Source organism: Notechis scutatus, chromosome 5, assembly GCF_049901735.1.
Source record: "Notechis scutatus isolate UNSWTSFEM ecotype Mainland chromosome 5, rNotScu1.2, whole genome shotgun sequence".
NCBI lineage: Eukaryota > Metazoa > Chordata > Lepidosauria > Squamata > Elapidae > Notechis > Notechis scutatus.
Genome location: NC_142013.1, coordinates 4,679,321 through 4,700,277, shown reverse-complemented (window position 1 = coordinate 4,700,277; position 20,957 = coordinate 4,679,321). Strand labels below are relative to the sequence as shown.

At 43.5% G+C, this 20,957-nt stretch overlaps 1 protein-coding gene across 2 annotated transcripts; it reads right to left on the bottom strand.

The window, feature by feature from the left end:
* Positions 1 to 222: 222 nt before the first annotated feature.
* On the bottom strand, positions 223 to 15,590 carry AQP11 (aquaporin 11). Of its 2 annotated transcripts, XM_087966020.1 has the most exons (4): positions 15,338 to 15,590; positions 10,400 to 10,996; positions 3,014 to 3,130; positions 223 to 2,148 (listed from the first exon to the last, which is right to left on the bottom strand). In XM_087966020.1, the coding sequence occupies exons 2-4, from the start codon at positions 10,992 to 10,994 to the stop codon at positions 2,087 to 2,089; spliced, it is 774 nt and encodes a 257-aa protein (XP_087822146.1). In that variant the 5' UTR covers positions 10,995 to 10,996; positions 15,338 to 15,590; the 3' UTR covers positions 223 to 2,086. The 2 variants fall into 2 exon arrangements, with proteins under 2 accessions (XP_087822146.1, XP_026545226.2); XM_026689441.2 differs by lacking the exon at positions 15,338 to 15,590 and having other exon boundaries at positions 10,400 to 11,044.
* Positions 15,591 to 20,957: the final 5,367 nt, after the last annotated feature.

The following is a 20,957-nucleotide window of genomic DNA, read 5'->3' as shown; positions in this document are numbered from 1 at the left end:
TTAAAATCCCCCCTTTTTTTAGCACCATTGTTCTCACTTCATAAACTCTTCGTTTAATGACCTTCAAACGGTTACTAAATAAGCAGTTGTAAGTCGAGGACTACCTGCAGTGCCATCTGATTATGTGAAATGCAGCAAATTTCCCTGATTATGGAACTATGAAAATGAGCGAATGTTGGGGGGTTTAAAGTCTAAGGAAGGAGAAAAAAAAACATCTGAGAGTTGTAAAAGTAAACTATTCTTTATTAAGAAAATAATCCATTTTCTACTCTTTTTAAGACAATATTAACCCCCTGTGTTAAACTGTGGGTATTTTGTGCAGGCTTGGCTCATTTTTCAGGAAGGGACATGCGGCTTTCAAGTTTCACAGGGTAAGGGAAATGGAGGACGACTTTTCTAATCCAATTAGTGCAAAGATTAGAACTCAATATTCCTCCTGCTTTGCTACAGGGATATTTCGATGCCTTGGTCCTGCAGAAGTTCTGCGAGATCAACAATTACAACATATCTAATGCATGTAATATAAACTATTACAGCGCAAATTTTGCCATTGCAAAGGAGAAGTTTACATTAGCAGAAATCCTTTAGCTGGAATTCAAGGACAGCTGATGGCAATTGGTGATGGCTTTCAGTGTTCTTTAAATATAAACCATGCAAAAAATTAACCTCTGCCAGAAGTTTTCCATCCACCAAAAATATTAAAGACACGTTCTTTTTTTAAAAACTGGTTATTTTCAGGCAACATCCTATCAACTCTAATTCACATTAGGCATTAGTCCACAATACCCAAACGCCTTTAAAGTGCTTCCAACTTTAAATGGGTCAGAAATTTCAAGTTTTCCTGAAACGAACCCTTCGCTTTCTTTCTAAATATTAGCACCCTTGTTAGATTGGGGAAGGGGGAAACCTAACAGAATTAACTAACAGAACAAAATAGAAACTGTTTCATATTAACAGAACAAAATTGAAATTCTGGAAGGAATACAATCACTGCAGAACAGATGCTTCCAGAAAAATTATGGCACAGTCTTTATTATTTCATGAACTACTGAGTTCCAGATTGTGCAAATGATTAGAGCAAACTCTTTTTACTGATACCTGAAATCTTGAAGCATTTGTGAAAACATATGATTGTCACAACCAGATCTTATTTCTCATTTTTGGGACATTTGCCCTTTTAGCAATAGAGGTACTCAAAAAAATATATATTTTTTTCAGCCCTTACTTAATGATACAGCTTCTGGGTTTTGTGTTTTTCATATGCATAAGATACATGCATGAAACTGTGCTTTATCAACTATTGCTTATACAAATGTTGCTCATACTTTTTTTAAAAAATAGTATCGAATAATTGGAGAAATATTTCCAGGGGGATTTGAGGCTGCCATACCTTAAGATGAGCCACCTTATTCTGTCACTGCTTAGGAGGCAGAAATGATTTGGATAACCCACAAAAGAATCCCAGAATAAGACACATTTAGGATGTAGCTTACTAAATCATTTTCAAGCCCAGTGTTTTTCAAACATAGCAACTTTAGGATAGATGGACTTCAATTCCCAGAATCCAGGGTTGGTTGGAGAATTCTGGGAGTTGAAGGCCACGCATCCAAAACGATGGAGGTTGAAAAACAATGTTCTAAACATCGAGCAAAAGGTTCCTCACGGTCTTGAATTATGACCATTTTAGCTGCCATCCTATTCCCCGGCTACATTTTTTTAACAAAAAAGAATTTTTTTTCTATGACACCTTTTTTGGGTACGTTTTCAAACCGAATTGTTTTCCCTTAAAACGCTAACTTCTGAAAAAGATGAATTGTGCATAAAACGAAGATAACATCCCGTTTAAAAGGCGCAGGCGTTCTGCTTTTCAAGTTTTCAAGGGTCTGAAAACATCCTGGTGAGTTTTCCCAGGTGCCTCAGCGTAGGACACTTGTAAAGCACGGGAAGTTACTAGACGTTAAAACTACATGCTCAAAATCAACCTCCGAAAGATGTTAAGAATACTTCAACGTCGGCCTTCAGGAAAATGAGAGAACATTGCATCCATTTTCATAATGCGATGCTGAAAACATCTCCCTTCTCAGCCTTAAATATCTCTGTACAAGCCAGGAAGAACTTCATCCCAGATAACAGAGACGAACATAGATCCTGAAAGAGAAAAAGATGGTTTTTTGTTTTTTTTAGTAATTTGAAAAGGGAAGAAAAAAGCAGATTAAAATAGGAGTGGACGCTCCTTGGGTTGAACGGTTTTCAAAGAGTGTGAACTGTCTGTAAAGGTAGTTCTTGACTTACAACCATCCATTTAGTGACTGTTCGAACTTACAATGTCACTGAAAAAAAATGATTTCTGAGTTCAGATTTCTGAGACGTCTGACATGGTGTAGGGCAGAAGGTTGGACTAGAAGACCTCCAAGGTCCCTTCCAACTCAATTATTCTATTCTTATTTCTTGTTCTATTCTTATTTTCTATTCTTTTCTTATTTCCTGTTCTGTTCTTATTTCTTGTTCTATTTTTATTTTCTATTCTTACTTCCTATTCTATTCTGTTCTTATTCTATTCATTCTGAATTCTATTCTATATTCTACTCTATATTCTATTCCTATTGTATTCTTATTTTCTATTCTATTCTAATTTCCAATTCTATTCTATTCTGTTCTGTTCTTATTTCTTATTTCTATTCTATTCATTCTGAATTGTATTCTGTATTCTACTCTACTCTATATTCTATTCCTATTGTATTCTTATTTTCTATTCTATTCTAATTTCCTATTCTAATTTCCATTTCTTATTCTATTCATTCATTCTGAATTCTATTTTATATTCTACTCTACATTCTATTTATTCTTATTCTATTCTATTCTGATTTCTTATTCTATTCTTATTCTATTTTATTCTATTCTATTCTAATTCCTATTCTATTCTATATTCTAGACCATTTTTATATCCTTTATATGCTTCCTACAATTTAGGGATCCTTGTCTGTCCAAATATGAAAATATAAAACCCCCTCACCTGCACATGGCGCAATGCAATACACCACCAGGTAATTCCAAAACTGGTCTACGAAACAGCTTCCGTGCAGAGACAAAGCCAGAGCTGGATTAAAAACCGCACCAGTGAGATGTCCTCCTACAAGAGACCAAAAAATATTTCTCTTTTTAAGATCTCACACAACTTTTTAAAAGGCAATAATAACGTTAGCCGCCTGCCCTAAGAACCAGGGGTCATTTACAGCCCTCAATACATTCCTATCAGAGAGAGAGAGAACTCTTAATTATCATCTAATTTGAGTTGTGCCGAACAGACACTGATAGGAACAAAGATGTGTTAATCTAATTTTTAATTTTGTTACCGTAAAAGGGGACCTGACCTGGGGCTCTCGAATTGCAGCCCTGGTCAAAAGGGCCCAGCAGAGATGATACCACCTGAGACTTCTCAGAAAACAACAACTGAATGAAGAGCTGCTGGTGACCTTCTACCACTGCACCATAGAGAGTATTTTAACTTACTGCACCTCTGTATGGTTTGCCAATTGCACAATGGCAGATAGGAAAGCACTCCAGAGGGTTAACATCATTGCCCAGAAGATCATGGGCTGCCCTCTCCCCTCTTTGGAAGAGTTTTAAGAAAGTTCAAAACATTCTCCCGCTGCCTTAAGAAAGTTCAAAACATTCTCAAAGATGCATCTCATCCTGGGCACCCCCCCTTTTTTTTTTTAACTATTACCATCTGGCAGATGGTACAGGATAATAAAAACAAGGACAAATAGGCTCAAAAACAGCTTCTGTCCCAGGGCAGCAGCTCTTTTGAATTCTGCTGTATTGGTGTTGGTGGGGTGTCAGTTCGAACGTGTGGAGTGTGAAGGATGTGTGCTTGTGTATATTTTCATGGTCACGATGTGCACTGAAGATGGCGTTTGATTTCGTTAGGAGGTGCAGGGACAATAAAGTAAACTATAGAAGGGGTGTCAAACTGGATTTTTGTGAGGGCTGGATGAGCACTGTTGTCTGACGGCCTGCGGTGGGTGGGGACACAGTGGTGGGGACAGGAAGGATGCCTCCTGCCAGCCAAAACGGGGCATGGGTGTGTGTGAGTGTGTCTGTGTGCGCCCCCTCGCGTCTTTTGTTTTCGCCCTCCAGGGCCTCCTGCAGCACTCTGCCAGCCAAAAACGTTTTTCAGCCCGGTGTCGGCTGGCAGAGTGCTGCAGGAGGCCACGCAAGGTGAACAGGAGGCACGCAGCCCATTTTAGCCGCCAGAGGCACCGCGGGCCGGTCCCTTGATATTTCCAGGCGGTGCTGTGCCGGATTTAAGCACCCTTGAGTCAGAGGTGGGATTCAAAAATTTTAACAACCAGTTCTGTGGGCGTGGCTTACTTGGTGGGCATGACTTGGTGGTCATGTGACTGGCTGGGCGTGGTCAACTCAACATCACTCACATCAAGGCACGCATCTCCTCGTCTAGCCTCTCATGACTGTGGGGATGCTGCAACAGTCGTAAGTGTGAAAAATGGTCATGTCACTTTTTTCAGTGCCATTGTAACTTTGAGTGGTCACTCCACACAAGCAAAGTACCAGCAAAGGAGGGGAAAAAAACCTCCAGAGAAGTTCCTGAGACAGGAAGTCTAGTCCTGCCGAGAATGTAATAAGGGTTAACGGAGAGGCAGTTTCTGTAAGCAACACCAGAATGTTTCCTTCCTGCCTTCCTTACAGGATTAGCCCAGTAATTTCTTCTAACAACCGGTTCTCCCAACTGCTTAGAGTGTTAACCACCGGTTCTAGCGAATAGGTGCGAACCTGTAGAATCCCAGCCCTGCCTTGAGTTTGACACCCCTGATCTATAGGCTAAAACATATAAAAGAACGGTTGCTGGAATTGGGTATGTCTACTCAAGTGAAAAGAAGGCCTAGGGGGTGACATGATAGCTGTCTTCCAATATCTAATTGGCTGCCAGAAAGACAAGGGAGTCAGCCTATTCTCCAAAGCAGGGGTCTCCAACCTTGGCAACTTTAAGCCTGGAGGACTTCAACTCCCAGAATTCCCCCAACCAGCAAAGCTGGGTGTAAAGCAAAGAACGAAAACACAGCAAAGCTGGCTGGGCAATTCTGGGAGTCGAAGTCCTCCAGGCTTAAAAGTTGCCAAGGTTGGAGACCCCTGATCCAAAGCACCAGAAGGCAGGACAAGAAGCAACGGATGGAAACTCATCCAGGAGACAAGCGACCTGGAACTAAGGAGAAGAAATGTCCTGCCAGTTCGAACAATTGATCGGTGGAACAGCTTGCCTCCACAAGTCGAATTTAAGTGCACACGTTCTTCAAGTGGCCAAGTTTGAGAAACCCTGTTGTATACGATCCAAAATAGCCAGGAAGGGGACCACAGAGTAGGAGCAAAGTCAAGTCACAGGGGTCTCTTTTTGCTTATTTCCCATTTTTTGAGCACATGCACTCGTATATTATCCCATAACGTGGAAAATTCAAGTTTCAGAATCTCTGCAAATGTTTTGGTTTTATTATTTATATATTTACTAGAACTTTTCTCACCTGTATTTCCTTATAAGTAACTCAAGGCAGTGAAGGTATACAGTACTCCTTCCTCCTCGCCCGGCCCCCAGAACAACAATCCTGTGAAGCGGGCTGGTTTGGGAGAGATAGAGACTGATCCAGTCAGCCAGCTGGCTTTCATGCCTAAGGCAGGACTAAAACTCACAGTCTCCTGGTGATCGGCCCAAAGTCACCCAGCCAACTTTCATGCCTAAGGTGGAACTAGAATTCACCGTCTCCTGGTGATCGGCCCAAAGTCACCCAGCCAACTTTCATGCCTAAGGTGGAACTAGAACTCACCATCTCCTGGTGATCGGCCCAAAGTCACCCAGCTGGCTTTCATGTCTAAGGTGGGACTAGAATCCACCGTCTCCTGGTGATCGGTCCAAAGTCACCCAGCCAACTTTCATGCCTAAGGTGGGACTAGAACTCACAATCCCTTGGTTTCTAGCCTGATGCCCTAACCACTAGACCATGAATCGTGTCTGCTCCATAGACCAATCTACCTCTATGTCACAATTTCTGCATCTCAACTGGGCATTCGAAGGAGGGGTTGGGAATATTTGTGCCAGGCATGGCTACAGAAAAAAACCCAAATCCTTCAAGTCACCTTTTCACCGATGGACACAGCGCTTGGATTTAACCGCCAATTCCAGTTAAGGGCTGACCTGAAGATTTTGGACCAAGTCCCAGATCGAACAGATTCCAAAGTTCAGGGATCATTGAGATCACCTCTTGTAAGCCGCAGTGTTTGCATTTCGGGGTTTGCTAAACTTCAGAGGAAGGTTAATGATCAGTACTGGCCACGTGGTGGACGGTGTAGGTTCTTCAGATCTTTTTAGGCATCCGTAGGATAGTCTGGCCAGGGAAGGCGTCCTTGTTGACGTGGTACCCAGCCTGCTCGCCACCATGCAGCGATAAGGGGAGGTGGGGGGAGAGAAGGGTGGTTTGGAAGAGGTGAAACTCCGGTTCCAAGGTCACCCCCCCTGAGAATGTCTGAGGCAAACAGATCGTTCTCAAAACAACCAAGGTGGAATCGATTGGTGGATGAAGGACCACGGGAGGACCGTGAAGTGGGAAAAAAAAGGGGTGGGGGGAATTTATCTTACGCTTTTTGCGCGTGAAATGTTAAGAGCCGGCTTTGCTGCTTCTGTACCCACACACGGCTTTCCAGCAAAGCACAGGTAGTCCTCGACCTACGAACCACGACGGAGCCCAAAATTTCTGTGGCTAAGCGAGACATTCGCTAAGTGGCCCCATTTCGCAACAGTTGTGAAGGGAAAGACTTGCAGTTGTTTAAGGTAGGATCCCGGTGATTAAGTGAATCCTGGCTTCCCTGTTGAGTTTGCTTGCCGGAAGTTTGCAAAAGGGGACCACACGTGACCCCCGGGGGCACTGCAACCGTCATAAATATGAACCCATTGCCCAAGCGTCTGGATTTCGGTCAGATGATGACAGGGATTGCTGCAAAGGCAAACTCTGAAAAGCGGTCAGGAGTCACTTTTTTAGCTGCCTTTGTAACTTTGAATGGTTATTAAATGAACTGTTGCAAGTTGAGGACTACCTGTATCCCCTTGGGGGGGGGGGGAAAATGTCTCGGGGGTTTCTTTTGCTGGCTAGCGCATTAGCAGAGGAGGGTTTTGGTGAGGGGGAAGAGGAGGACTATGGGGTCCTTGGTGCTCTCTAAACTTGGTAGTTTTCTTGCAGGCATTTCATTACCCAACTAGGTAATAGCATCAGTGGAAAAAAGGATCCACTCCCCGGCGCTGATGGTGTTACCTAGTTGGGTAATGAAACGTCTGGAAGAAAACCACCAAGCTCAGCGAGCTCCAAGGACCCACAGTTCTCCTCCTCCCCATTTCGCCACAGACCCCTCTCCCTTCTAGCATTGATGATGTTACCTAGTCGGCTAATGAAACGTCTGCAAGAAAACCACCAAGCTCAGAGAGCTCCAAAGACCTACTACACCCCATTTCCTCTTCCTGTTTCTCCTCTTCCACTGTGCAAATCCCACTCCCTTCTTACACTGATGATGTTACCTAGTTGGGTAATGAAATGTCTGCAAGAAAACCACCCAGCTCAGAGAGCACCAAGGACCCCAGAGTAGTTGTCGCCGCCTCCTCCAACCCCATATCCTTCTAGCACTGATGATATTACCTAGTTGGGTAATGAAACATCTGCAAGAAAACCACCCAGCTCAGGGAGCACCAAGGACCCCACAGTCGTCCTCCTCCTCCTCTTCCTCCTCCTCTCCATTTCTCCACAAACTCCTCTCCCTTCTAGCACTGATGATGTTACCTAGTCAGGTAATGAAACGTCCGCAAGAAAACCAACAAGCTCAGAGACCCCGAGCTACAAATATTCTATTCAAACTCTTAATACGGTAAGAAAAAACCACCATCCAGCCCCACGAAAGTTCTCAACAACTTCTAACCTTTGTTTCGCATTATTAGAATTGGAAACGGGGTTGTTGTTTTTTCTTTCCATCGATTAACACAGCATATCGGATATTATTCCAAAGGCTTTTTCAGTCAGCCCAGTTATGCTGGACCTGAGCCGTAAAAAGCACAACGAGCTGAGCTGAGCTGCAAATTGTGATTCAGCAAAAGTGGCTGACGGAAAGAATCTTATGGAAGAGAGACGCCGCATTTGGCAGATGCAGGGTTTGGGGAATGCAATGCGCTCTTTCTTACGAGAAGCTCTTCCTTGAAAGTGCATTTATTATGTAATTATCTCTCGGCCATTCAGCCAAGCAAATCGCTAAGCGAAACCGGGACTGTGCTCGCAAATCTTACTCCAGCTTTCCTTCGCTTTGCAGACCCGCAAAGGTTGTAAAGGTTGAGTTGTCCACTTACAAGGAACAACGTGGCCTCTAGAAGTTGCGAATGCTCCAACACTGGAAGTTTTTCAGAAGAGATTGAATAACCCTTTGTCTGAAATGGTGTAGGGTTCCTCCCTGCTTGGGGGGGGGTTGGACTAGATGACCTCCAAGGTCCCTTCCGACTCTTGTTGTTCTATTCTGTACTTTTTCATCCCTGTGGTAACCGCAAAGGCTCAATAAACGAGGCAGTCACTAAACGAGGACTACAGTGGTGGAATGCTACCGGTTTGGCACGGCTCGTCCGAACCACTAGCAAAAAAAAAAAAAAAAGGCCTCCCACGATCAGCTGAGAAAAAGAAAGAAGTGGGGAAAGCTGTGCGCGCACATTAGGTGCGCATGCATTAGGTTGTGTGTGCAGGGGTGGGATTCAAATTTCTTAACAACTGGTTCTGTAGCTGTGGCCTAATTTGTGGGTGTGGCTTGGTGGTCACATGACTGGCTGGGCGTGGCTTGTATGTAAATATTGTAAAAAATTATGTACATATTGGAATTTTTTATTTAAAAAAAAAAAGCAGCTTTTACCCAAAATCAGGCAAAGCAGGCAGGCAGATTGAGTTGCTCCCAGAATCACCGATTTACTCAGGGATCTAATATTCTGCAATCTGCTGCCTGAGTCTGTCATATAAAATCTGCTTGCAAGCAAACTCAGAAAATTTGCTAGCAAGCAAACTCAGAAAATTAACTCACAACACACCATTATGTAAATATTGATTTTTTTATATATATAAAAAAGAGCAACTTTCACCCAAAATCAGGCAAAGCAGGTAGGCGGATTGAGTTGCTCACAGAATCACAGATTCACTTAGAGATCTATCTATCTACAATCTGCTACCTGAGTCTGCACCGGAAAGTAGAAGCTTCAGTCCTAAGGAAGGTTCGGCTCTGCTTTTAGATTAGCTAGAAAGCAAGAAATCCAAGGATTTCCTGCTTTGTAGCTAATCTAAATCTCCCGGCACAGCTGATAGTTGGAACAGCTAATGGGGGCGGGAGGAAAAATAGCATCTTACCAAAAATTAGGCTAACACAGGCAAGTTGGATGGTGCGCATGCGAAGTAAGGATTGAGTGGGTAGGGCGGGGTGGAGCCAGACAGTGGTGCAATTTGCTGGTTGTCCAAACTGGGCAGAATCGTAACAACCCGGTTCTATAGAACCGGTCTGACTAGATCAGTGATGGCTAACCTTTTCAGCTTGGTGTGTCGAAAATCGGGAAAAAGTGTAGCCTTCCTCGGGTCGTGTGTCATAATAAATATCAATAATTTGGTTTATGATGGACTGGGCTGGGGTGATCACACAGGGCTGTGAAACTCGTCTCCCTGGTCTCAGGGCTGCAGGTGCAGGATGTGGGGATCGGAAGGCCACCTTACAGGGCTGTGAACCTCATGGATCTCCTTTCCTCCTGTAGCGTTCCTGAGGTAATGAAACTGACAAACCTCAGTTTATGGCGGTTAAAACTGGTTCTCTGCTGCAAAGATCTTGCGGCAGCGGTGACACCACGCCTCCACGCAACAAGCAGGGAGCAGGGATTGGAGCAGAGCACAGGCAGCCTCTAAATGTGCAGGTTTTCCCCACACCAACAGGCGTGTCAGTCAAGGTGCCTCGGCGTGTCACGAGTGACACGCGTGTCATAGGTTAGCTATCACTGGATTAGATAGAATCCCACCCCTGTGCATGCGCGATCACCAAACTGGTAGTAGAACAAGTAGTATCCCGCGGCCGGAGGACTACCTTTCCAAGTTAAGCCTTACTGCGAATTTCCCCTTTCTGTTTTGTAACTTGCTAACCGTTGCTTTTCCCCCCCGCAAGACTGCATTCTAACCACTGCTCCACCACGACTCTCGGAGCAACACTCGCTTCATGGCCCTGCTTAGCCCCAGAAAGGTTGCGCTCCACGGTGGCCCTATGTCGGCTACCTGTATTCCAAACAAAAGGCCCGGTCCGAGTTTTAAGTCGGAGGGGAGCGAAGGAAAGATCACCCACCAACCTGCGTAGACGAAAGAGGTGATTAGCAAAGCGACCAGGTGGACTTTTATGGTGGGGCTCATGGCCTGAAACTGGAGTAAAGTCAGGTGTAGCAGGAAAGAGAAGAGGAACTCCAGGCCGAAGGCGTTGCTGATGGTGGTTTGAATGGGGTTGCTGCAAAGGTCGGGCAGGGCCCTCGAATGGCCGGAGGAGAAGCCCAACATCCAGATTAATTTCATGCACAGGTGAGCCAAGATGGCCGCCGCGAACTGCGCCGAAGTCTGCAAGCACCACGCGCGGACCCTCAGCTGCCCTTTGTAAAAGTGTTGGATGCTGCTGGCCGGGTTGCCCACGCTGCCCGCTAACGTCCAGCCGTGGAGGACGGTGAAAATGTAAGTGAGCCAAAGGGCGACCTGTGGGTGGGGAAGCCAGCTGCCCAGCAGGCAGAGTTCGTGGGTGCACGCGCAGATCTGGAACGTGGCGGTCAACTCCTGGGCGAAATTGAACCAGTTGGTGGTCCGCCGTAGCCCCCGGTAAGCCAGCTGTCTGCAGGCGCCCACCAGAAGGATGATGGCCGCCATGACGAGCAGAGAAATCAAGGCATCGTTGGTGTCCATGGCTGTGGGGGCGGAGGGGGGGGCAAAGGAAGGGGAAAAAAAGAAGAAGAAGAGGAAGAAGGCTGATACAGGAAGTCTTCGAATTACAACCGTCCATTTGCAGATATACAGATTAAAAGAGTTGGAAAGGGACCTTGTAGGTCATCTAGCCCAGTGATCCCCAACCTTTTTTATGCCGCGGCCCGGTACCGGCATCAGCTGGGCGCCGCGGCCCGGTACCGGCATCAGCTGGGCGCCGCCATCTTTTTGATGAAAAAGTGCTTCCGGTGACCTCACCGGAAGCACTTTTTCATCAAAAAGATGGCGGCGCAGCGCTCGCGAGTTCCGGGAGAGGGCTTTCACCTGGAAAGCTCACGGAGCGTCCACGGATCTTTTTGATGGACCCTGCTCCGGTGAGCTTAACCCCACAAGCTCACCGCCCAAGCAGGAGACCTATCTTTTTGATAACCGCTTAGTGATGCTTTCGCAGAAAAGCTCACCCGCGAAGCACTTTTCATCAAAATGGCGCCTTCGGACGAGCAGAGTCCCGGGAAACTGGACTATTTTCAGCTGTGTTGCAAGTACCGTCCACGGACCGGTTGTTGGGACCCTGATCTAGCCCAACCCCACACCCCCGCCAAGCAGGGAGACCTACCTACAACCATAACCGTTTAGTGATGCTTTGCAGCGTCCCCCTTGCAGCCTCTTTGGCGCCCTTCGACGAGCAGAGTCAACGGGGAAACTGGATTATTTTAACAGCTGTGTTGCAAGTAGTCCTTGACTTACAACAGTCTTGTTTAGTGACCGTTCTGAGTTACAACGCCCTGGAGGGGGAAAAAAAAGGACGTAGGATCATTTTTTTCACACTTACGGCAGCATTCCCGTGGTCACGTGGTAAAAATTCAGACCCTCGGCAACCGCTCATATTTACGATGGTCGCTGTGTCCCCCGGGGGTCCGCATGATTTTTTGCAACCTTCTGACAAGCAAAGTCAAGGTGTCGGATTCGCTTAACAACGGTGTGACCAACTTAACAACTGCAGTGATTCACTTAACAATGGTGGCAAGAAAAGTCACAAAATGTGGCTAAATGGGTCCCCTTAACAAATGTTTCATTTAGCAACATATATTTTGGTCCTTCCATAACTTAGGACTACCTGGCGGTGAAAACGGTGACTTCATTTTTGATCCTTCAAAGTTACAACGACCCTTTTTTTCAAACTTGCAGCCTGAGCATCCTCCTGGCCACATGGCCAAAATTCAGACTGAGTAGGTTTAATAAAAAGTTGATGTTTCCCTTTCCACCCCACATTTTCTCTTTTTCTCTTGTTTCCTTTCCCCTTAGTTTTCCATTTCTTTGGATTCTCCTCTGTATCTTGTACTAGCTCGATCCTCATGCTTTGCTACAAAACTACGTGGTCGGGCTTAGTTTTTGGGGAGGAAAATAAGGGGGAAAAATTGTGCCCCTGCCTACCAGCATCCAACAGTATTCATCTGGCTTGCGTCCTGTCAGTGTGTGAGAGAGTTGAGGGCCATTTGGAAACTGGAACAGTATTTGCTGTGTGAGCGAAGAGGAGACAGCAAGGAGCCTGGGCGTGGCTTAGCTCAACTGTTCTGTACTAAAGCTGCTTGGTGCTGTGAAACTGAAACTGAAACTCCTAGTGTCCTGTCCATGTGTGAGAGAGTTGAGGGCCGTTTGGAAACTGAAAGAGTATTTTCTGTGTGAGCAAGGAGACAGCAAGGAGACAGCAAGGAGCCTGGGCATGGCTTAGCTCAACTGTTCTGTACTAAAGCTGCTTGGTGCTGCTGTGAAACTGAAACTCCTCCTCTGCTTGTGTTTGCATTTGGAAAAGATTATTTTCCAGGTGGGAGCAGGGGACAGAAGGAGCATCAGAGCGTGTTAATAATAATAATAATAATGCTAATAATAATAATGAAATAATAATAATAATAATAATAATGTCCAAATGTGTGAATGCTCTGATGGTCATTTTGAAAAAACAGTCCTTTCTTAGTGAGCACCTAGAAGCCAAGAGGAACCTACAGGCCAAATTTCAAGTGTTCTGTAGGCTGCTTGGTGTTATGAAAAATTTTCTGATGCTTGTGTTTTGCATTTATAGGATTTTGATAAAATTAATAAAATTTGATATGGAAAAGAAATGGCAACTGACTCATATTTATGACAGTGACAATGACCCAGAGCTCATGATAAATAATAATAATAATAATAATAATAATAATAATAATAATATAGGAAATATTCTAAATGCTCTGATGGTCATTTTGAAAAATCCTTTCTTAGTGATCCACTTAATGACTGTGGGAAGAAAGGTCGTAAAATGAGTCAAAATTCACTTCACTGTCTTGCTTAGCAACAAAAGTGTTGGCTCAGCTGTGGTCACAAGTAAAAAAAAACAACCACCACCTGTTTTTGGCACCCTTTGCCAGAGTCACTGCATTAATTCACTTAACAACCTGAGGCCAGAAAGGTCGTAAAACGAGGCAAAACTTCACTTCACAGCTATCTCCCTTAGCGACAAAAATTTGGGGCTCAATGAGGGTCATCAGTATAACTGTTCAACTTACAAGAGTTCGTTTAGTGACCGTTCCAAGTTACTTATGACCTTTTTTTCACAGTTACAACCTTTCCCGCAACCCCATGACCACGTAATTAAAATTCAGGCCCAGGGCAACTGATTCATACTTATGACCGTTGCTGTGTCCCAGGACGTTATGCGATTTAGCGACCTTCTCCCAAGCAAAGTCAATGGATTCGCTTAACAACCGGGTTACTAGTTTATCAACCGCGGTGAGTCACTTAACAACGGGGTGGGCAGAAAGGTGGTAATACGGGGCAAGACTTCTCCGGAACAGCTGTCTCACTTAGCGACAAAAATCTGGGGCTCTATTGCGGTCATAAGTCGAGGACTACCTTTATCCTCGACTCCAAAGCTTGCTGAGGGCTGTCAATCCTCTCTTCTCTGGGCTGCTTCCCTGTTGGTCATCGCAAGCTGCAGGCTCAGCTCAGCCTCCGGGGACCGAGTTCAAAACCCGCTCTAACTAGGGTGGGAGGGGCCCCACTCTCTCCTCTCTCCTTGCCCCCCTCCCACCCAAAAGGAAAGGAGGCCACGAGGAGAGGCTCAGCTCTGCAAAAGCTACGAGGGGAGGGGAAGTCTTTGCCCCCCTCCCCTCCCACCCAAAAGGAAAGGAGGCCACGAGGAGAGGCTCAGCTCTGCAAAAGCTACGACTGGATAGGAAGTCCTTGCCCCCCTCCCCTCCCACCCAAAAGGAAAGGAGGCCACGAGGAGAGGCTCAGCTCTGCAAAAGCTGTGTGTGGGGGGGAAGTCTTGCCCCCTGCCCACCCAAAAGGAAAGGAGGCCACGAGGAGAGGCTCAGCTCTGCAAAAGCTGTGTGTGGGGGGAAGTCTTGCCCCCTGCCCACCCAAAAGGAAAGGAGGCCACGAGGAGAGGCAAAGCTCGACTGGATAGCCTTGCTCCTCCACCCAAAGGAAAGGAGGCCACGAGGAGAGGCTTGGAAAAGCTGTGTGTGGGGGAAGTCTTGCCCCCTGCCCACCCAAAAGGAAAGGAGGCCACGAGGGAGGCTCAGCTCTGCAAAGCACAGCCTTGCCCTCCCTCCACCAAAGGAAAGGAGGCCACGAGAGAGCTGTGTGCGGGGGGAAGTCTTGCCCCCTCCCACCCTAAAGGAAAGGAGGCCACGAGGAGAGCTCTGCAAAGCTCGGGGAGGAAGTCTCCACCCAAAGGAAAGGAGGCACGAAAGGCTGCCTGTGCTGTGGGGGGAAGTCTTGCCCCCCCTGCCACCCAAAAGGAAAGGAGGCCACGAGGAGAGGCTCAGCTCTGCAAAAGCTACGCGGGGCTGGTGGGGGGTGGGAGGAGAGGAACCCTTCCCGGGGCGATGGGATGGCAAGCGGCTTACCGAGGCGGCTGCTGCGGCTGCTGCTCCTCCCCGCTTCCTTGGGGCCTCCGCCTCGGCCGTTGCTGGCTCCGTTCGATCGGGGCGATCCTCTAACGGCCGATCGATCCCCCGCGGACGGGTCGCGCGTCCCGGCCAGGTCGCTTTTGCTTCTTCCAAAGCCTCTCTCTCTCTCTCTCTCTCTCTCTCTTTTTGCAAGGCTGCAATTTTTATTTTATTCATTTTAATTTTTGCAAGCGGGCCTGGCTTCAGGATCCGAACCCGGAGCCCGGAGCCCTTTCCTAGCGGGTGGATCCAAGATCGGGAGATCTGGAGAAGCCATTTCCCCCCCCACACACACACACACAATTCCCCCCCTTCCAGGCGGCTGGAGCTGCCAATCTGGCCCCGATCGCCCCCCTTTTTTGGTCTTTTTTTTTCTTTTGCAAGCGGTACCTGCTGAGGCTCTTTCCGGCTGCCGAGCCCGCGCCGATCCGAACCGGTCCGGGACAGGCTGGGGGTGGGGTGGGGCGGAGGGGGGCGACAATTTTTGCCCTTGGCGGAGCGGAGTTTTGCAGCAGCAACAACACAAAAAAAGTCTCTTGCAAAAGAAAAGGAAAGAAAAGAAAAGAAGAGAGGAAAAAGTCTCTTGCAAAAGAAAAGAAAAAAGAAGAAAAGAAAAAGTTCCTTGCAAAAGAAAAGGAAAGAAAGAAAAGAAGAGAGGAAAAAGTCTCTTGCAAAAGAAAAGGAAAGAAAAGAAAAGAAGAGAGTTCCTTGCAAAGAAAAGGAAAGAAAAGAAGAGGAAAAAAAGTCTCTTGCAAAAGAAAAAAAGAAAGAAAAAGAAGAGAGGAAAGAAAAGGAAAGAAAAGAAGAGAGGAAAAAAGTTCAAGAAAAAAAGGAAAGAGGGAAAAAGAAAAGAAGAGAAGAGAGAAAAGTCTCTTGCAAAAAAAAGGAAAGAAAAGAAAAGAAGAGAGGAAAAAAAGGAAAGAAAAGAAAAGAAGAGAGAAAAAAAGGAAAAAGAAGAAAAGAAGAGAGGAAAAAAGTTCCTTGCAAAAGAAAAGGAAAGAAAAGAAAAGAAGAGAGGGGAAAAAAGGAAAGACAAGAAAAGAAGAGAGGAAAGAAAGGAAAGAAAAGAATAGAAGAGAGAAAAAAGGAAAGAAAAAAGAGAAAGAGAAAAAAAGAAAGAAGAGAAGAAAGAGGAAAAAGTTCCTTGCAAAAGAAAAGAAAAGAAAAGAAGAGAGGGAAAAAGGAAAGACAAAAAAGAAAGAGGAAAGAAAGAATAGAAGAGAGAAAAAAGGAAAGAAAAGAAAGAAGAGAAAAAAGAAGGAAAAGAAGAAAAGAAGAGAGGAAAAAGTTCCTTGCAAAAGAAAAGGAAAGAAAAGAAAAGAAGAGAGGAAAAAAAAAGGAAAGACAAGAAAAGAAGAGAGGAAAAAAGTCTCTTGCAAAAGAAAAGGAAAAAGAAGAAAAGAAAGTGGGGAATGGGTTTCTTTTTGTCTGGCTCCGATGATCCCTCCGTTCCTTGGAAGCCAGAGGAACTCCCGTGTCTCCAGCCGAGCTGGGCTGGGCGGTGGCTTCTCTGGGTCAGAGGTGATACCTGGGGGTAGGTCGGTCGGTCGGTGTCCGCTTTGGCATCGGCTGGTTGGTTCGCTTTGCCGTGTTTTTCTGTAGCGCCCGTGGGAGGGAGGAGCGGAGCCTTTGAGAAGCTGCACGCCACCCAAGTTCATTTCGTGGACATTCAAAGTGACAATAAAGTTATTCTCCTTTCTCACTATTCTGTTCTGTTAATTATTCTAGTCTATTAATTATTCTATTATTGTACTCTATCTATTCTATTACTATTCTTTTCTGTTAATTATTCTATTCTATTATTATTCTACCGGTATTTTATTTATTATTCTATTAACTACTATTCTATTCTACCTATACTATTGTACTCTTATTCTATTTATTTATTCTATTTTATTAACTATTCTATTCTAGTCTAATTATTCTATTATTATTCTATATTCTATTAACTATTATTGTGTTCTACTTATATTCTATTATTATTCTATTCTATTCTAATTATTATTCTATTCTATTAATTATTTTCTATTCTATTAACTATTGTATTCCACCTATGTTCTATTAATTATTATTCTATTAATTATTATTCTATTATTATTCTATTCTGTTCTAATTATCCTATTTATTGTTCTATTCTATTAACTTATTGTATTTCACCTATATTCTATTCTATTAATTATTCTTCTATTCTTCTATTAATTATTATTCTATTCTAATTATTATTCTATTCTGTTCAAGTTTTAATCTGACTCTTCTTAGTTTAGTAAATCACTCAGTTAGAAGGGACCCTGGTGGTCTTCTAGTCCAACCCCCTCAACTTACAACAGTTTGTTGAGTCACCAGTCGAAATCACAACGGCACTAAAAAAAGGGACTTAGGACCATTCTGCACACTTACGACCATTGCGGCATTCCCCGTCATCATGTGATTTACATTCAGATGCTTGACAGCTGGTTCCTATTTACGATGGTCACAGTGACATGAGATCCCCTTTTGTGACCGTCCGACAAGCCTAGCTTCATTTAACAACCGTGTGGCTAATTTAACAACTGCAGGGATTCGCTTAACAAGCATGGCAAGAGAAGTCATAAAATGAGGCAAAACTTCAAATGGTCACTAAATGAACTGTTGTAAGTCGAGGACTGCATGTCATCACGGCTTGCCTCCAGGAGTTGTGGCTGATCCAACACTGGAGGTTTTCAAAAAGAGATTGTCTGAAATGGTATGTAGGGGGTTGGACTAGAAGACCTCAATGGTCACTTCCAACTCTGTTATTCTATTAGTATTATTACTGCAAAATGTACAAACCCAGACTAATGTATAAGGCTATTTCAAGCTAGTTTAATATATTTAATGTATCTAGGCATGATTTTGCTTGCTTGAGAAATTGGGGGGTTTTTTTAGGGGCAACTTCGATCCCTGGAAGAAATAATATTTTTCCCCTTCCATCCTGTGTTCTGTTCCATTGTTGTTCTTTTATTTCTAGTTTTTAAAATGAAAGGATGACATCCAGATTTTCCACCCAATCTACTTTCCAGCTTTTAATGAGCTTGAATTCATCCTTAATGAGGTTTTTTTAAAAAAATCCTGAAATCACACGAACGTTGAACTATTCCATGTTCTGCCTTCTTCGATAGTCTAAATATCTAAATAGTGATTTAAACGTTTTTAAAATCTGTAACTCAGTCAGAGTATAAAAAAAGGAGGAGACTATAAATTAAATATTTACTAGTGTTTTCCAAGCGACATTTTTTTTCCTTTCCTCCCCTTTTTCTCTCTTTTAACATTTTAAAATAGCAACAAAGACAGGACCTTAGTATTTAATACTAAGCTCAGATTTCAAAAGCTTTCTCATATAACATAATGAAATCATTTTGCAACAGCTTTTTTTCTTGGGTAGATTGTATTTTTCTTGGCAAACTAAATGTTTATTTATTTATTTTTTAAATTCCCACTGCATTTTGCAGTGTTTGTTTATTTGAATTATACGGCTACATATCCTAAAGACATGCCTCTGGGATCCTAACAATATTGAAAATGATTTTAAAATCATGTACAAAAAACTATAAATAAGCAGTCAAAAAAGAAATTCCAGAGCAAAAATCAAACAAACCTTCAACCCAGCCGAGAATTACAAAAGGGGAACAAAACAGACAGGAAACCAGCAAGAATTAAACCCACTTTGAAGAGGCTTATTTTGCCTAGATTTGAATAATCATATTTTTATTAGGCTTGTTAGACAACTTTAAACTAACAATGGGGTCTGCGCAGCTATACTTAAAAATACTAGAATAGCAATGCAGATCATCCTTGACTTACAACACCGTACAAATGAAGTTTCAACGGCACTGACAAACAGTGACATGACCATTTTTCACACTTATGACTGTTATAGTATCCCCACGGTCATGTGATCAAAATTCAGGTGCTTGGCAATTGACTTATATTTATGACGGTTGCAGTGTTCCGGAGTCACACAATCCTCTTTTGCAATTGCCTAACAAGACAATGGGGAAGCCAAATTCACATTAGAACTGGGTTACTAATTTAACAACTGCAGTGATTCACTTAGCAACAGTGGCAAGGTAGGTCGTAAAATGGGGCAAAACTAATTTAAAACAAATGTCTCTCTTAGCCACAGAAATTTTGGGCTCCAATTGAGGTTATAGCTTGAGGACTGCCTATAATAAGATTTACACTGGGATATTAATCATGATGTAGAGCAGTTTCAACTCCCAGAATTTCCCCGGCTGGGATTTTTATGCAAAACTGAACACCTTTGGCACAGCTTTAAAAGTCTTGTTATAAGGCTAGCCATTTATATATGCTATTTGCTTTTTAAAAGCAAAGGATAGAGGGCAATCCTGGATCCTTTTTAACTGAATTGTTTTTAACTTGTAAAGAGTCAGAAGGGTTTGCAAATGATCAACTGATTCAGCCAGCAGCTCTGCAATGCTTTGTTTCTTTGTTTGTGTAATGGGAGGTGCACAAAGGTTGTGTTGGGATCCACACAAAGGTTTTCTTTCTTCCCGGTGGAGAAAAAAGGGAAGGAAGGGAAGGAAGAAGAAAAAGAAGGAAGGAAGAAAAAGAAAGAAAGAAAGAAAGAAAGAACGAAAGAAGAAGGAAGGAAGGAAGGAAGGAAGGAAGGAAGGAAGGAAGGAAGAAAGAAAGAAAGAAAGAAAGAAAGAAAGAAAGAAAGAAAGAAAGAAAGAAAGAAAGAAAGAAAGAGAAAGAAAGAAAGAAAGAAAGAAGGAAGGAAGGAAGGAAGAAAAATAAAGAAGATAAGAAGGAAGGAAGGAAGGAGAAGAAAGAGAAAAGAAAGAAAAAGAAAGAAAGAAAGAAAGAAAGAAAAAGGAAGGAAGGAAGGAAGGAAGGAAGGAAGGAAGGAAGGAAGGAAGGTGTTTTTTTGAAATTCCTAACAAAATTGTTTCTTTGTACGATGAGAAGTACAGAAAGGTTGTGTTGGGATCCACACAAAGGTTTTCTATCTTCCCAGTGGAGAAAAAAGGAAGAAAGAAAGAAAAAGGATAGGAAGAGAGGAAGGAAGGAAGAAGGAAGGAAGAAAAAGAAGGGAGGGAGGAAGAAAAAGAAAGAAAGAAATGAAGATAGGGAGGAAGGAAGGAAGGACAAAGAAGGAAGGAAAGAAAGAAAGAAAGGTGTCTTTTTGAAATTCCTAACAAAATTGTTTCTTTGTGCAATGGGAGGTACACAAAGGTTGTGTTGGGATCCACACAAAGGTTTTCTGTCTTCCCCCTGGAGAAAACAAATTCAGAATATCAACCTTTGGTGATAAGGTGAACAAAACATAGAAGATTGCGGTGCGAGTTTGAAAGGACCAACTAACTGCATCTCAAAAATGCTTAATCAAATTTGGGCTTCGTTTGTGTTTTTCAAACTTGGTCACTTTAAGAAGTGTGGACTTCAACTCCCAGAATTCCCCAGCCAGCTGGTATTGGGGTCCAAAGACAGTGCCATACTAGGAGAAATTATGCTACCATTTACTACTGGTAGGTTGAGTTTTGTGCTTGGTGGAATAATGCAATATTCAAATAAGTGCAAATTGTACACTGATTCCAGGTGGTGTTTTAACACAACCCAAAATTAGGCGTGCGCGAAGCTAGCTTGTATGCAATCGCCGTGGGGTTTTTGCACACTGTTCATCTTCGTGTGTACAAAAAAGAAAATGAAGGTTCAGAGGAAAACAGTGGCACATTTAAAAAAAACCTTTTTTGTCAAGTTAAATTACGTTTAGGAAGTATATTTACAAGAGTTTTTTGTTTTACGTTGCTGTGACTTTGTGAACCATATGTTTAAAATGATAAGTTATGTTCTCTTCGCTCTTTACCGTAATATTTCATTTGTATATGTATAAAATTTTATGTTTAATGTTTTTATGAATAGAATAGAATAGAATAGAATAGAATAGAATAGAATAAGAAAGGAATAGAATAAGAAAGGAATAGAATAAGAAAGGAATAGAATAGAATTCTTTTATTGGCCAAGTGTGATT